Raw genomic sequence first — 16,812 nt, forward strand, 5'->3', positions numbered from 1 at the left:
ACAGTATTTGTGTGACTGTCACATATGGTGGATGATCGATGCTGCAAACGATCGAAAAGACGAAAGGCAAAACTTTATTCAGGTAAGCTGCCGGTTCGGCCTTGCCTTTGGTTTTAAGTATTATAGTGATTTATGATTGTGCAGTATTTCTTATTTCAAATTATCATATGTAGCTAGACAAGATCTGTACAACACATTAGTGTAGTTTTACTTTTAAGGACTCTACTGATAAAGAGATCTTAAATTACGTTACCTGTTCATAGTCCCATTCGCTGAAGTTTGTGTTATTATCTCGCGTGTATGACGATTTTTTTTTATTCACAAAGACTAGGTCAAAGACAAGTTGCATTTCCATGAATTTTGATTGAAGATGCAGTAAATTTCTGATGAGTGATGTGTTGTTGATTAATATGAAGTCACGGAAGCTGTCCCTAGTAGTACTATGCTTGTGCATCTAAAATTAGACGGTCACATTGTTGTGCCCAGTTTTACTTATTTTTTTTTAAATAATAGATCCCCCCCAAAAAAACGTAATCATGTCCATGACAAAAAAAGGAACTCAATATTGCCTTGGCAACTTGATTAAAATGTGTGCAAGCTTGGCTTGGAGCAGTTATGTTCGTCTGCATCATATATACTTATTTTTACGATTGCCATTGTTTTATTTTATTCTATTTCTAGATTTAGAATCATTTGATTTATTTGATTCTCATCTATTGACAATTGTTGTGTAGACAATCTTTTTTTAGAGGAAAAGGTTGGAAATAAATAAATTTGAAAAAGGTTTGAGTTATTGATTTTGTATGCCTATTCCTGATGTGACCTGAGTGTGCCATCATATGAGATATGCACCTGCAATGCACACCCCCCTCACAGATAAAAAAAAAATGAAGCTCTTTTACTAGGGACAGCAACTGATTTTCCGCGATCGCGGAAAACAGACGGAATTCATGGAAAGTGGCATTTCAAATGGAAAATCACAGAAAAAATTTTTCCTCAGAATGCACAGAACAGCAACAGTAATCACTCCAAAATCTCAGCAAAATGCGAATATTAAATGGCCACAAAACATGATCTCACTTCACTACAATCATGACGATCCACACATCGTGACTGCTCTTGACTTCATCACACTTGATCGTACCCCTCACCATGGCCCTTCGCCAGTGGCAGGGTCGGCCGTATCGAAAACATTCACATGCACACATTGTTTGATTTTAACAACATGGTCGTGTGTTGCTGTCCTCTACGTGTGAAGATGTAACAGCACAATATTCATGCTTTGAAATCCAAAATGGCGGATAGGCCTAAATCGTTGACTGCTCAAAACGACGTTCCCAAAACCCCAAAATTATCGATAAAATTCCATTCAACCGTAAAATAATGCTAATGATGTGAACAGTGAGGATGTATTCATATTAAATGTGTTTGTCAAAATACTTTTGTGTACCGGCATAGATCCGATTAGAGCGGCTTCTACTGCGTTTTTGGTACAGTGGCAGATACAAATTTTGACCAGCCTATTAAAGCGTTGTGATATTGCTACTGAATGGGTAAACGGAATTGTCACTTTTTCATGTACACAAAGTCAATAGGGAAACAGAATTTTCTGACATGCTGAAACAGAATTTAAGATTTTCTGATGCAGAAAAGGGAATTTTTTTAAATGGGATAACACTCTCCCTATTTTACAAAAAGGAGGTGGATCCTGTATGATATTTTGTAATAATAAACTGTACTTATGATTTTTAGAGATGCAGGTCCAAAATGAGGATCATCATAGGACTTTTTTGTTAAACGTAACATAAAATGTAGGAAACTTCGATCACCTGTCATATGGCTAAACAAGGGCAGTAAACATGATTTAGTTGAATATCAAGTCAATGGGAAGATAGCAAGTCTTGAAAGAGAAGAGGTGAGCTACAGGTATTTGATGACAGGTAATCTACTGTTAATAGCATACTCAAGTCAAAGGGTGAAACTGCCACCCAATAACCTTCGTCCTCATAACCAATGACATTCTCAATTATTTGGACCTTGTGGCTTTTACACTTTTTTTTTTACCTTACTTGCTCTTTACATATAGCCCAGATCCAATATGGAATACAAGATTTCAATAGGACAGAGTGTGTTGGTTGTATGGAGTCAAGGTCAATCTCCAGAGCAAATTAAGGAAGTGGTGGAGAGACTGAGCAGTAAGGTCGGACAGAGTGGGCGTGTCCAGGTAGAGAATGATGAGAGACTTTCTATGTGTAAGTACATATATCAAGTAATCTCCCTCAATAGAATTTTTGCCCTTGTTCATTTCTAAAAATTGTTTCCCTTAAAACTGGTTCAGGAACTGGTTTAGGAAACCAATTTAGAAGATTGCTTGCCTCGCATTCCTGTCTTGATTACCAGAAAGTGGTTTTCAGAATAACTTCATGGAAAGCATTCTTGTTGCTATAGGAACATTCTCAGTGGGGTCGCTTGTTTTTAGAATTTGAAACTGCAGCATAGGCATTCTACACACAGTGTGTAGAGTAGCATTCCAAACATGTCCGAAGATCGCTTCCCGACAAACAGTTATGTCCTCACCTACATTTATACTAGTTTAACAAGGCAAACCAGTCTTGAAAATCACACTGCAAGTTGGTTTTTCGAACTGGTTTTTAAATTGCTTCCAAGACTGCTTCAAGAGTTCCGATTACACATTAAACTAGGTTTAGTACTTAAATGAAAGCATGGTCTTTGCAGGGCTCGACACTAGCGGCGGTCCGACGGTCCCAGACCGGTAAAAATCGCTGTCGGGCCGGTAGATTTTCAGAAATAGGAAGATTTACTGGTCCGACATGACCAGTAAAAAATATTGTCGGGCCAGTAATTTTTCCGAAAATAGCACGATTTTAGGGTCCGACATAAAAAGTAATAAAAACCATTGTTGGGCCAATAACTTTTCCAGAAATGGTCAAATTCACTGCAAACCATTTCCCCCCGACAAATTCTGTCATTCACACACAGAATACACACAGAATGAATCACACGCAAGTATTACTAGAGTAGATACAGTGTACATGTAGCTAGCCAGCCACACGATCCACATGGTAAATTCTCTACTGGCTGCGCGAACGAAACTTAATTGGCTAAACTCTGGCAGAAATCTCTCACATAACTGTCAAAATTCACGGTTCATACTCATGAAAGGCTCTTATAATGTCCATATTTCCTAAAAATTGGAGTAACTCTGTCATTTGTAAGCAGTAAAAGGAAAAATTTTCACTTCTGTTTGGTTCAAACAGATCGGGTTTCGGGTGGCATCGTCTGAATACATATTAGCCCCACATATGCATTTATGTGTGTGTTGATACACTTGGTTTCTGACTTTCTTTCGTAGCTACTTGAGCCAAAAAGATACTGATAAAATATTTATGATGATGGTTTTACATGGAGCTTTCTTCCTCTGTTTCCTTCCTATCTTTCTTTCCTTCTTTCTTTTCAATCTTTCTTTTCAATCTTTCTTTGTTTCTTCCCTCTCTTCTTTCATTTTTTGTTAAAGTTTTTCTTTTTTATTTTCCTTTTTTTCTTTAATTCGTTCTTTCATTCTTTCTATCCTTATAGAAAATATTTTTCTCTATTTCTTTTTTATCTTTTCTTTCTTTCTTTCTTTCTCCCTTCCTTTCATTCTTTCTATCCTTATAGAAAATATTTTTCTCTATTTCTTTTTTATCTTTCTTTCTTCCTTCCTTCCTCCCTCCCTCCCTTCCTTTTCCTTTCCTTCCTTCCTTCCTTTCTTTTCCTTCCTTCCTTCCTTCCTTTCTTCCTTTCTTTCTTTCTTTCTTTCTTTCTTTCTTTCTTTCTTTCTTTCTTCTTTCTTTCTTTCTTTCTTTCTTTCTTTCTTTCTTTCTTTCTTTCTTTCTTTCTTTCTTTCTTTCTTTCTTTCTTTCTTTCTTTCTTCCTTCCTTCCTTCCTTCCTTCCTTCCTTCCTTCCTTCCTTCCTTCCTTCCTTCCTTCCTTTCTCTCATTCTTGAGTCCATCCATCCTATATTCATCCTTTCTTTCATTCCTTCTTTTTACCCTTTTCTTTCCTTCATTCTTCGTTACTTTCTTTGTTTCTTCCATCCATCATACCCTTTCTTTTTTTCATTTCATCCTTCTTTCAGCCCTCTCTTTCATTCATTCCTTCCTTTCTTCTATCTGTCTTTTTCTTTCCTTTTCCCTAAAAGTTGTTAAATCTATTCTTTTACCTTTCCTTTCTTTTTTTTGACTGCTTGCTTCCTTTCTCTCCTTTATTCTTTCATTCCTTCCTTTCTTTGTCTCTCAGTCTTTTTTCTTCCTTTCATCTATTCTTTTACTTTTTTCTTTTTGTATTGCTTGCTTCTTTCCTTCCCTTTCTTCATTTATTTCTTTCCTTTTATTTCTTTTCCTTCCTTCCTTTCCTTCCTTCCTTTTATTCTTTTTTTTCCTTCCTTCCTTTCTTCGTTTCTTTCTTTCTTTCTTCGTTTCTGTCTTGCTTTCTTTTTGTCCTTCATTCCTTCTTTTTATTTGGGGGGGGGGGTAACAAAAGGCTAGAAAAATAAACTTGCGCCTTTTTAAATGTTTTCTTTATTTTTTGGGACCAGTAGATTTTACGTTCGGACCAGTAAAAATTTGAAAAACTGGGTATCTACTGGTCCGACATGAATAGGTTGGACCAGTAGAAAAAATAGGTTAGTGTGGAGCCCTGGTTTTTGACATTTTGTATAGCATGGCTTGGGCCTTTTAAATGAAAAGTTGAATAAATAATGGACTAAATGTCATCCCATGATAGTATAGAACAACAGCAGACTTTATTGTGTTGATTCTTTATGGGGAGAGGGATTGGATGTAATGCCTCATGAAGGGCTCATTATTAGTCAATGAACTAAAATATTTTAGTATTAATTAGAGTACAAAGGGTGTAGATATAAATGAATTTATGTAAATAGTACATGTATATAAAATTTGCTGTAAGATGCTTGGGTGTGATATACAGTGCGTATCAAAAAAAAGTTTACACTTAGAAAAAATCCTGTAAAATTATACATTTGTAATATCCTGAAAATTTTTCAACATTTTAACATTGGTACAGATCCATTTAAGCAAATGACGATATAACTGTCGAAAAATATTTCCGCTTGAGTGAGCACCACTTACTTTTGAAAAGTTAGTGAAAAATGATTTGCGCAGAACTTTGAAATAGTTATGCGAATAAAATTAGACCTAAATCATGAAGAACGTGTAGAATTTAGCTAGTAAAATTGATTTGAAGATATGTTTTACCTTTTTAACTTGTTTCCTTGCCCAAAACACTTCGAAGAGTGCATTACGCCCCACCCCACACCCCCACACACCGAGGCCATCGTGACGATATTTGCTTTACACTGAGCTGCGATTTACATGAAATGGCTTAGGCTTGATTTTCATTTTGTTAATCATTGTCAAGCTTGGGAAAAGTGTGGAGAAACAAGTATTAAATAAAAAATGACATGTAAACCCACTTTAAATGATAAAAATTTAATGAAAAAAGGTGAAAATGTTTGAGATAAACTTTTATTCAGATTCAGTTATGTCCTCAGATCCAGCTGGCACAAAAGGGGTAAAGGTTGTCCTTACTAAGTGTTGAAATTTCAATTTGGGTGGCTAATTTGTTACAAAATGCTTGAATGTATCCCTTTTATTTCAATTGACCAAAAGTCCGAGGGAAATTTATGAGAAATGTTTAGCAGGGTAAGTTTGATTTCGCCCTTTCCCCTTGACACAGCGTGAAAACGAGCATTTCTGCGCAAACAGATTTCTGCGAGCTTTACAAAAATGGACAGTGCTCACTCAAGTGTAACATTCTGTCAAAACTTTTACTTTCATTTGATAGATGAGACCCAAACCCAAGATAATATGTGAAAAAAGTACTCATATGTTGTATATTTTTTAATTCCCAGGGCTTTTTCAAAGTGTAAACTTTTTTTTGATACGCACTGTATAACAAAAGCAATTCATGTTCCTGAGGTGGGCATCACAACTTTGCTCTCCTGTTTTGAACCTCAATCAAGGTACTCTCTGAATTTAATTCAAGAAATTGTTGTCTTTGCTCATTTGGATATCCGGGTGTCACTTCATGATGACAGATGTAGTGATTGTCTCTTTTGATTTGTGCTAGCCTCACATCCAGCCTCATCATTTGATGTAGCACTGTTAGGAGCAATCAAGCCATCAACACAGACCCACTCCTTTGAAACTCTTGCAGAGATAGCCAGAATCCTCAAGCCAAAGGGACAGTTGTTGTTACGGGAACCTGTATCAGAGTCAGGTATACAAGATCACCTTTCCCTTTATTCTTTTTTTTGGGGGGGAAGGGGGCTATATCTGATGGATTTTACAAAACCATCAGTCACTCTCAAGTAGATCCAAAGCAGAAGATCAAAACATTCCTTTTTGGGATATTTATTGAGTAAATTGAATAAGTGATATTGACAGTACATCTAAATAATCACTGTTATGTAATATTTGCCTACTCGGCTTCAAATGCCAACTGCACTTGAGATTATAACACTTTATTTTGGGGTTGATGTCACGTTTAGCTTGCAAAATAAATTCATGGATATTTTACACAGTCATGGGACCTGAAATGCTTTCTCATTATCTTTATTGATTTCCATAAATGCAAGGAGTGTTTATTTATGTTTGTGTGTATATTTGTACTCAGATTCTGAGGTGTTGTACAACATAGAGAATATTCAAATTTGTACCGTGGTACAAAATATTCATTCAGTAAAAGAGAGACGATCTGTTTTAGTGAGGAAAAGCCAAGTTCATTAGATCCATTTATGCCCTCACTTCATGCAAAATTTTGTACCTATTGTGTCTACTTGCTATCTGTTGATTGATGGACAAATTGTCACTTTTGGAGTGATTTATGGATGTAGCATGTACATTGTAGCTATGATTCTGCAGTGAAGAGCTCTGTGGAAAGATAGCTGAATAGAAACCACAGTTTTTTACATCTCCTTAAATGGGTAAGGAACAAAAAAATATATATATTCTGTTGTTCATTGCATGTTATTAGCTCATGAGCAAACAGCCTTTTTTTAATTTATTTTTTGTTTCTGTGAATGTTCTTGTTTCTATATACAAACTTGAAGTGCTACAAAAATCAAAATTTTGTCAAGACATGATTACTGCAAAGTGTTAATGAATACAGTTTTGTTTCATTTTGTGTTTTGTAGAGAATGGAGTTGGAATAAGGACACCAGCCAAGCTAGGATCAGCATTAAAGCTGAGTGGATTTGTAGATATTAATCAGGTATTTCATATTTCAAAAGTGTTGTTTGAAAGCACTGCTACAGTGTTTCTTTTTTTTAACAGGTATCTAGTCTACATTATGGGAGGTGACCTAACCTTGATAAGATCTAAGAATGTAGTGATTTCACGGTACACCATGTATTTTTTCCATGGGCATGTGTTGGTTCTGTTAAGATCTATTATCCATTTATATTCATATTTATATCTATCGTCCAAACTGTCCCTGATAATTGTTAAAGTCAAATTGTGCTTTTCCCTTTTCTTGATATTATTTGTTAAACATGCTGAAAATTTACATGTCCCATTGACATCTATTTTTTCTTGGAACTAGAGACATTATGCTCATATCTGTTTGTCCATCCATTAAATCCATCGAATTTGTTCAATCGCTTTTTTTTACATTGCTCATGTAATCATATGACAATGATCTGATTAAACTTAAAGTCAGCGATGAACATGATATTGATTGTTCTTGCATTAACTTATAATAATTTATGGTTCAATTCAATTTTGGCTCATGCATACATATTAAAGAGAAATTTGTGATTAGTTTTAACCATCATACATGAGAACAAGTGACATGTCATAGTGATCGTTCTTTGCATCAAAGGTTTGAGAATTCAGCATTTTGGTTTGATTTTCAGCTTACTTTCAGCCCTTATGTGAATTTCTTCTGTACAATAGTATTGGGGTTCTTACAATTTCAAATATTTTTATGGTCACTCACTAATGCAAAGAAAACTATTTTAATTCTGGATTTATTCTGCTTTCTAAAGCTATAAAGGAACAATTACATGTATTTCACACATGCTATTTTCTTAATTAGATTATTATTGAATAACTAATCTTCGTGTACTTTGGTTTCACTTTAACACTCAACCATAAATCATTTAGATCCATACATGTACACATCACAAGTCTTTCTTTTTTTTATTTCAATGAACAGAATGTAGTTGAAGATTCAGATCCTTCTTCAATAGCTCAGAGTAGAAATATGACTGAAATCAATGGGTTAAAGATGGTTGAAGTGAGCTGCAATAAACCAGACTTTGAGGTGGGATCAACCGCTTCTCTACCTCTCTCATTTGCACCGAAAGCTAAATCAGGTAAATACGATAAAGATGGTACTGAATAGAAGTTTGTCCCACCATTGTAAGTGCTTTTGATTGATCCAATCAACCACAACTATGGAAGGATGCCAATGTCAACATTTAAAATGCATACCGTATTCAAAATATTTTCTTGATATAAAGAATATTCATACATCAGTCATTTTCTTGAAAATTCAGTTTGCTTCGCTTAGTTCACAAAGGTCATCGCAAATTTCCTGTAGAATAAATAAAATATGACATTGATAAATTCCCATATAGTTGAGGTTCATTGAATTAATTGTAACTCTTTGTATGACATGGGCCCTGCAGTCAGTTTGCCGGTGTTAAATACTGTAGCATATATTCTTGTGTTCTTTTATTATTAGTACGACTATTTTTGGTTGGAATTCCATGGAGCATTTTCCAAGCATTAATATGATACCTTGGCTAGTCATTGAGACAAAAAATACCATATCAAATTAATGCTAGCACTAACTCTTATTTGAAAAAAAGAATTTGAAAAATATATACCAAAAAATCATTAATGAGGTACATTTTGAGAAGTAATTGTACACAGTTTTTATGTAGCAGTAGTCTGTATCTTTGGTCAAATTTATAATTTTTTATTCTTTCTTTCAGAGCCAGCAAAGAAGAGTGGGGATGTGGCAAAAGTTTGGACTCTCTCAGCATTTGATATGGCTGATGATGATGTGGTATGCTGATAATCATTTCCTTTCCGCTTGACTTAGAATACTACTAAATACAACATGTGACCAATATCCCTTGAAATGATATGAATAGGTTTTACTATTTCATTAAATGCAACATATTACTGTGTTTAATTTCTGTTATAACTATTATTGTCACCTGTATGTTTACAGGTTTTTAATTGTATGAAATTGTATCTCTATTATAAAGGTGTGTTATCAAAGTATACCATAAAAAAGTCACTTTTATTCTACTCCAAATTTACATAGAGTTTATGATCATGTTGAACAAAAAAGGTATTTTGTGGAAAGGGGTATACCCATTTGTTCTTGTTATATCAGGGTCTCGATTTACAAGAGTTATAATTGATCTGATCAGTCATAACTATGAAAATCTATCAATGTCATAATTGTTCATAAAGGAAGTGTAAACAGTGTTCATGTAGAAACAAAGGTACTTGGTGTTAATTTGTCAAAGCAATGATTTATGCATAGAAATTTAGAAAGCATTTTGAATGGATGTATGCCTTCGAGATGCCAGCGTTGCTTGGATTTGCATATTTTTTGATGATCGGATCAGTTGAAACTGATTGCAAGGCGGGGTTCAGTATGCTCTCAGCAAGGGGGAATATTGCTCGCCTCGAAATGCTCAAAAGAGCCCTTAACAAAAATAGCCCAGGAAAATCCTCATTCGCTACATTGTTAAGACATATTCTATGTTGGAGATTTAGGCAGTAGGTTGTGATAAGAATAATTCATTTTTTCCTGGCTCTTAAAATACTTACTGCCCACCAACAAAAGCTCTCCACTCCCGTCTGTCTTGGGCCAGTCTCTGAAGTGATCCCCTGGTCTGTCAGAGGTTAGGCATTTCACCCTCCACGGTCCGTCGCCAGGTGTTCTTGGGCCCACAGTATCATTATTTCATGAATGTGTTCTAATATTATTTCTTTCATTGTTGCAAACATTTGATGAATAGGACATCATTGATTCAGATGCACTTTTGGAGGAAGAAGACCTAATGAAGCCAGACCCAGAATCTTTAAAAGGTAATATTTCCATTTCAATATCATAGCCATTTTTATGGAAAATATTCAATACTATTTACATTCCAGTTATATTTGCACAAGAAAATCAATTTGTAGTCAGCAGAAGCTGAATAAGTTAAAATTTAATTGTTACAAAGTTCAAATTTGAATCAAATGGTAATTGGTAGCTCCATCAAAATATTTTCATATATAGTTTAACCCACTGTTGTAAAATTGACTCTAGTAAAAAAATTAGTTTGATAGATAGAGAATTTCCTTGTTATTGTAGTTTAAGTTGAACACCCACAAAGCCTCTATGCTTCATGTAATATTTATGAATCACGAAAAATCTACAATGACTATACATACTCTTTTCTTCCAAGTCTACCAAATCTTATGATAATATATTCACAGCAACATAATATTACCGGTACACAGAATTTTTACATGCACGTCAAACCAGAAATGGTTCAAAAACATAATTATGTATACAATCTCAACATAGATTGTACGTACTATTATAAATTGCCTTACATTTTGATATGTGTCTCTCTGTGTTTTTTCTTCTACAGCCACATGTGGACCAAACTCGGGCAAAAGGAAAGCCTGCAAAAACTGGTATGTATCATTCATTTAATTATAGTAAAGATTTTTGTAGTACTATTTTCATGAAGATTGTAGATATTGTACATCATGGATTTTGCATATTCAATCCTAACTTATGTCATTCAGAATAGAAATACATTTAATATACCTGTAAACCATATAAAAGTTGATTTAAATTGATATGCTTATTCAAAGTTGCTATAAAGCACCTCTAAAAATGTCCCTAGGCCCTGTAACATAAAAAAAAATCATTCTTATTGTTACTTCGCAATTTTACATGCAATGGGGTCTTCCATGGAACTCTTGGTTTTGATTGGCTATTGAGTATCGTTACTATGGTAATTCTTATGCAATAGGTCCCTGCATTGACGTCATCATGTCGGTCATCTCAACAACAAGCAGTCATATGAATAGTTCCCCAATGGATGATCAGTAGCTTGGCTTTACAGTATCGATCAGCTGCTGCAAGGCATGTCTGACATAGCATCCCCTATATCATTGTATGCTCTCATGAGATATACCAGTGTCATATCTAGTCCCCATGGCATAAAACTTACCTTTATCGTGGAGCGTTGTGGCCCAGTGGATAAGTCTTCTGACTTTGAATCATAGGGTCGTGGGTTCAAATCCCAGCCATGGCGTAATTTCCTTCAGCAAGAAATTTATCCACACTGAGCTGCACTCGACCCAGGTGAGGTGAATGGGTACCCGGCAGGATTAATTCCTTGAATGCATGAGCGCTGAGAGGCAGCTCAAGCTAAAGCCGGGGTAATAATAATAATAACAACGCGCCTCGGAATAGAATATATCTGGATAGATGGTGCTATTTAAATGCCTGTTATTATTATTATTACTTATTGTAACTATGGCATCCAATGGGAACTTCCTTGAAATCCTTGATTTCAATTGGCTTTTTAGTTTTGAGCATCGCTTCCAAGGTAGTAACCATACTAGTAACTGTTGTGCAACACGTCCCAGTAATGCACCTTTCGCTGTCTTGATTCATTCCAAATTTTAAATCATTTGTAGTTGATTGCAATGAGAGATATGAAGGCACTGTACTGTTATGTTTGGTTTACAGTACTTGTGGTTTTGCTGAAGAGTTGGAGCAAGGCAAACCTGCCAAGGCAAAGTCTGTGACATCATCATGTGGCAGTGTAAGTATTAATTGCTATCTATTATAGCAAATTATCTGTAGTTACTTGATATGTTTGATATCAATGTTAAATAAAATGTCCTTAAACATTCATATAGGCTTGTAACTGGAAATTTTGCTTAAAGGCCTTTTGTAGGGACATTGATTTTCCATTTGACCGGTAAATGAAACGGAAATTCTGTTTGGTTCTAATACTTTTCATGTCAAAATTCATGGAATTCACCTTTGCAAAACGGAATTCAGGTTTTTGCTGTGTAAATTTTCATTGACTAAAAAACGGAATTTCCATTTTTAGATCAAGTTGAAACGGAATTAAAGATTTTCAGAAACGGAAAAGACCATTTTTTTTTAAACAGAAAATCATTGTCTCTACTTTTGTTTGTTACTGAGTGAAGGATAGTTATAGTTTGCCTACAGTTTTGAAAGACTGAAAAAAATTGTTGTGAGCTATCAATATCTCTCTATGATATTTAACAGCCGTATGATCCATAGCAAAGGACAGCCGAGTCATTAAGGCTGACTGATTGTATGCAGCCCCACACATGCTTTTTTTGTGTGTGTGCAGTGCATGTATTTAGTCAATTTATTATCATTTTGGTGATTAAAATGCCATACAGTGAACACCAGTTCTGCTTGATGAACATCCTGTCTCGGTCACTTTGAGAAAATATCTTCTACTTTTTCAACAACAAAAAATCATGATCAAATTGAACTTTATTTCTTGCAGAAAAGGATAATTTCATCTCTTCAGATATGTGTGTTGGGAACATCCTATTGGATAACCCAAACAGTGACTCTCTTGTCGAATATCTTCTATGTGCAGTAGACACCATTTTGTCTCGGCATCCTGATGCTGGAATAGTTGTCATGGGTGATTTCAATCGTTTAAACATTGTTCCACTCCAACAAGGTCATGGTTTAAAGCAAGTGGTCAATAAATCTACCTGTAATGACGCCATCCTAGACAAGATTATTACAAACCTAGACTCCTTCTATGCTCCCATAACTTTGCTCTCTCCTATCGGACGAAGTGACCACAATGGAGTCCTTTGGTCGCCAGATTCTAACCACCTAAAACTTCCAAATAAGACACAGCGAAAGGTCATTCGTCCAATGCGGGATTCTGATGTGAGACAATTTGGCCAGTGGATATCTAGCCATGATTGGTCCAACGTCCGTGATGCTGGAAATGTTGATGCTAAGTGCAATGAATTCTACTCAGATCTCAATGCAGCAATTGATAGATTCTTCCCAGCTAAAACAATCCAAGTTCATTCGAGAGATAAGTTATGGGTTACCCCGAGAATCAAAGCACTAATCAAGAAGAGACAGGCTGCCTTTGCAAAAAGGTCTTCTGATTGGCACCGCCTTAGGAATAAAGTGCAAAGAGAAATACGGGAAGCCAAAAAGAAGTATTACAGAGACAGAGTTCAACGGTTAAAGAAGCAGAATCCTCGAGCTTGGTATCAGTTCATCAAGCTCCAGACGTCCACCTCTGCACCCAGTATCACGCTCGATATTCCTGGGTTAGAGCCTTCGGACCATCAAGGGATTGCTAACGCGATCAATGATCATTTCGTTAACATTTCCAGTGATATCCCAAGGCTTGATAGAGACTCTCTTCCAACATGCTTTCCATGCCGCCCACAAGACTTTCCTTCGGTCCAACCATGGAATATCTACAAGGACCTCAAGAAAGTTAAACCTGGAAAGAGTTGTGGACCAGACGGAATTTCCACCAAGCTTATCCAAGAGTTTGCCGTTGAACTTAGTGTACCAATTACATACATTGTCAATGCTTCGCTTCAAGAAGGGACAGTTCCACGTCAGTGGAAAAGGTCTATCGTTGTACCAATACCGAAGGAATCGCCTGCAAGCGAACTGACAAAGCTTCGCCCGATTTCCCTGACGGATCACTTCTCAAAGCTTGTCGAGCTGGTAGTTTATCGGTTGGCTTTCGGTGATATTGCTCATAACATTGACAGTCAACAGTTCGGAAGCAGAAGCAACATGTCAACAGCGCATTACCTTGTTAACCTCATGGAGTATGTTCATCGCAACGCGGACAAGCTTGGTAACATCACGACACTTGTGTTCACGGACTTCACCAAAGCGTTCGATCTTGTCCAACACAACGTGGCAATTGACAGACTGCATTGCATGGGTATTCGTCCGTCGCTGATTCCCTGGATTTCTAGTTTTCTAAGTGATCGCCAGCAAGTAACGCGTTATTTAGACAAATTGTCTACCCCGGGGTCAGCAAATGCAGGTGTTCCGCAAGGGACTCGCCTAGGTCCACTTGTGTTCCTAGCGATGATAAATAGTGCTCTCCAAACATCAACAAATGTGGCACGATGGAAATACGTTGATGATATGACATTTGCAGATACTTGCAGTATAAGTGGAGAAAGTATGGTTTCGGATGCTTTAGAGTCGCTAACACAATGGTGTCAAGAGTCAAACATGCGATTGAATCCCATTAAATGTAAGGCCATGCGGGTTACCTTCTCCAAAATCCCACCTCAACCTCTAGTTCTTGAGATCAATGATGCCATTCTTCAAGATATAAGGGAGATAAAGCTGCTTGGTGTTACTATACAATGCAACTTGAAGTGGGATTCCCATGTGAGCGATATTGTGCGCCGAGCTTCCAGAAAACTGTACATCATTCGTGTGATGAAGAGATACCGGGCCCCAGTGGAGGACTTACTTACAATATTCACCTGCTATGTTCGCCCAAACGTGGAGTATTGCGTCCCGGTGTGGCATTCCTCTATCACTGCACAACAGAGTACCTCAATCGAACGGATTCAAAAGAGAGCATTGCGTCTCATCTATGGTGATCAGTATGTGACATACAAGAATGCTCTCCAACTATCCAAACTTGACACTCTTTATCACCGACGGGACGTGCTCTGCTTGAATTTTGCCAAGTCTCTCCTTATCAGGTTTCGCGACTGGTTACCTGAACTTCAGAGCACTCATAGATCCCTGAGACATAGTGATAAACTTAGAGAACCCAAATGCAGGACTGTACGGTATCGGAGTAGTGCCCTGCCATTTCTCGTCCGACTACTGAATAAGAATGGACTGTTTTAGCTTGGTCGGCTTAAATAAACCTGTTTATCATAGTCTATACATATGCAATGCCATGATTTAATTTGTAATATTTGCTAATTGATTTGTTTATGTGACATTAATTTTAGAGTAATTTTAATGATGTTTACTTATTTCCCGCCAGTATATCTCTATTATTCAAATTTGGTTGTACACTAGGAAGCGCTTCTGACCATAATCTTAATATTTTCACTGATTTAAGGATTGTTCATTATATTTGTGTTTAATAGATTACTTTTTTAATAGGTAATTACTTGAAATCAATAAACGTAAAACTTTAAAGAAACTGGCAGTATACTTAACGAATTATTAACACATACGCTGCCCACTTTTTTCATATTAAACTCATAATAGCACATGCATGAATCATATAGTTTTTTCCTTTATCATTTTATTTTTTCGTTATTTGAAGTATCTCTTGCGAATTTGTTTAATGTTTTCCGTTAATTTGTTAATAATTTCCGATTTTATTATAATTGAAAACTACAATGGCATACACACTATTCATTTCCTAGATACACAATTCACTTTAAGTTAATATTTCATTCTAGATTTCTACAACTCAATTAGTTTCAATATAATACTTTATCCGTGTCATTTATTTTGTATTTATCTGTTACTGTTCGAATATATATTTTTATCATTATTACCTTGTAATACATCGCAATTCGGCCTTAGCCGCGATGATGTCTTGATTTTTAATAAACCATTTATCTATCTATCTATCTATCTATTATTGATAGTTCATGTTTTGGGTCATGGAAGTAAGTGGTAGCAGCTTGGTTTAGTGTGATCCTGTTTTGTGCTGTGCCATTTGAGATTACTTGGTGGCTACAGTAATTGGGCGATTCCATGCTAGAAAAATCAGCCATTTTCACAACATTTATCAACCTGCTGTCCAAACGAACGAAGAACTTCAATTTGCTTTGTGGTAATATTAAAGTACTACTGGGTAGACATGCAAAAAACTGACAACCAACCAAAATATGTCGTCCATAGATGAATTAGAGCTTAAAATGTTGTTTGTCGTACGGGACATTTCTGCGTCCCATATGACACACAACATTTTCACCTATTATTTACCCATAATCAATTTTTTTGTGTTGGTTATTAGTTTTTCACATGACTACCCACTATAGCTTTATCACTGACAAAAAAAAATATTTTATTGCTCAAGCATTTGGCCAGGAAACTAGAAATTGTTGTCAAAATGTCCCGTACGACACGTATGGAATCACCCAATTGTGCAATATAATACACTCACCATCACATGATGTGAATCCAACTAATCACAGAAGTGCAATGTTAAATATGTATGAATATTTCTATTATTTCTCCTTATTTAGTGTTATTTGGGAGATGCCTTCAGGTGTTCAACATGTCCTTACCTTGGTATGCCCGCCTTCAAACCAGGAGAGAAAATCTCATTATCAAGTAGACAGCTCAACGCCGATGCCTGATCCACAATCTCCTTTCTCTACAAAACTCTATTGGTATCCATATCATACCAGTACATCAATATTGATGGGAGATATTCTCTCCATATTGATGGGAGATATTCTCATCATTTGGCTGGGAATTCTGTGATGTGGCGGCCTGTCTTTGGTTTTGGTAAAGTGCATGTCAACCGCCCCATCTTACAAAATGTTGCGATTGATCTGGGCACCGTTTCATAAAGGACTTGCAACTGTTGTAACTTTGCCGTTATGGCAACTACCATGGTAACAGGGCTCAGCAGTCAAAATCAAGGTTCCCATGGTAGTTGCCATAATGGCAAAGTTACAATAGTTGTAACTCTTTATGAAACAGGCCCCAGT

At 36.1% G+C, this 16,812-nt stretch overlaps 1 protein-coding gene across 1 annotated transcript; it reads left to right on the plus strand.

Moving 5' to 3' along the window:
- The first annotated feature begins 9 nt into the window (after positions 1-9).
- On the plus strand, positions 10-16,706 carry LOC121407642 (anamorsin homolog). Its single transcript, XM_041598813.1, has 10 exons — positions 10-82; positions 2,087-2,252; positions 6,152-6,301; positions 7,218-7,294; positions 8,240-8,399; positions 9,024-9,097; positions 10,068-10,137; positions 10,689-10,734; positions 11,804-11,879; positions 16,342-16,706. The coding sequence occupies exons 1-10, from the start codon at positions 32-34 to the stop codon at positions 16,453-16,455; spliced, it is 984 nt and encodes a 327-aa protein (XP_041454747.1). The 5' UTR covers positions 10-31; the 3' UTR covers positions 16,456-16,706.
- The last annotated feature ends 106 nt before the right edge of the window (positions 16,707-16,812 follow it).

Source organism: Lytechinus variegatus, chromosome 2 (genome assembly GCF_018143015.1).
Source record: "Lytechinus variegatus isolate NC3 chromosome 2, Lvar_3.0, whole genome shotgun sequence".
NCBI classification, from domain to species: domain Eukaryota; kingdom Metazoa; phylum Echinodermata; class Echinoidea; order Temnopleuroida; family Toxopneustidae; genus Lytechinus; species Lytechinus variegatus.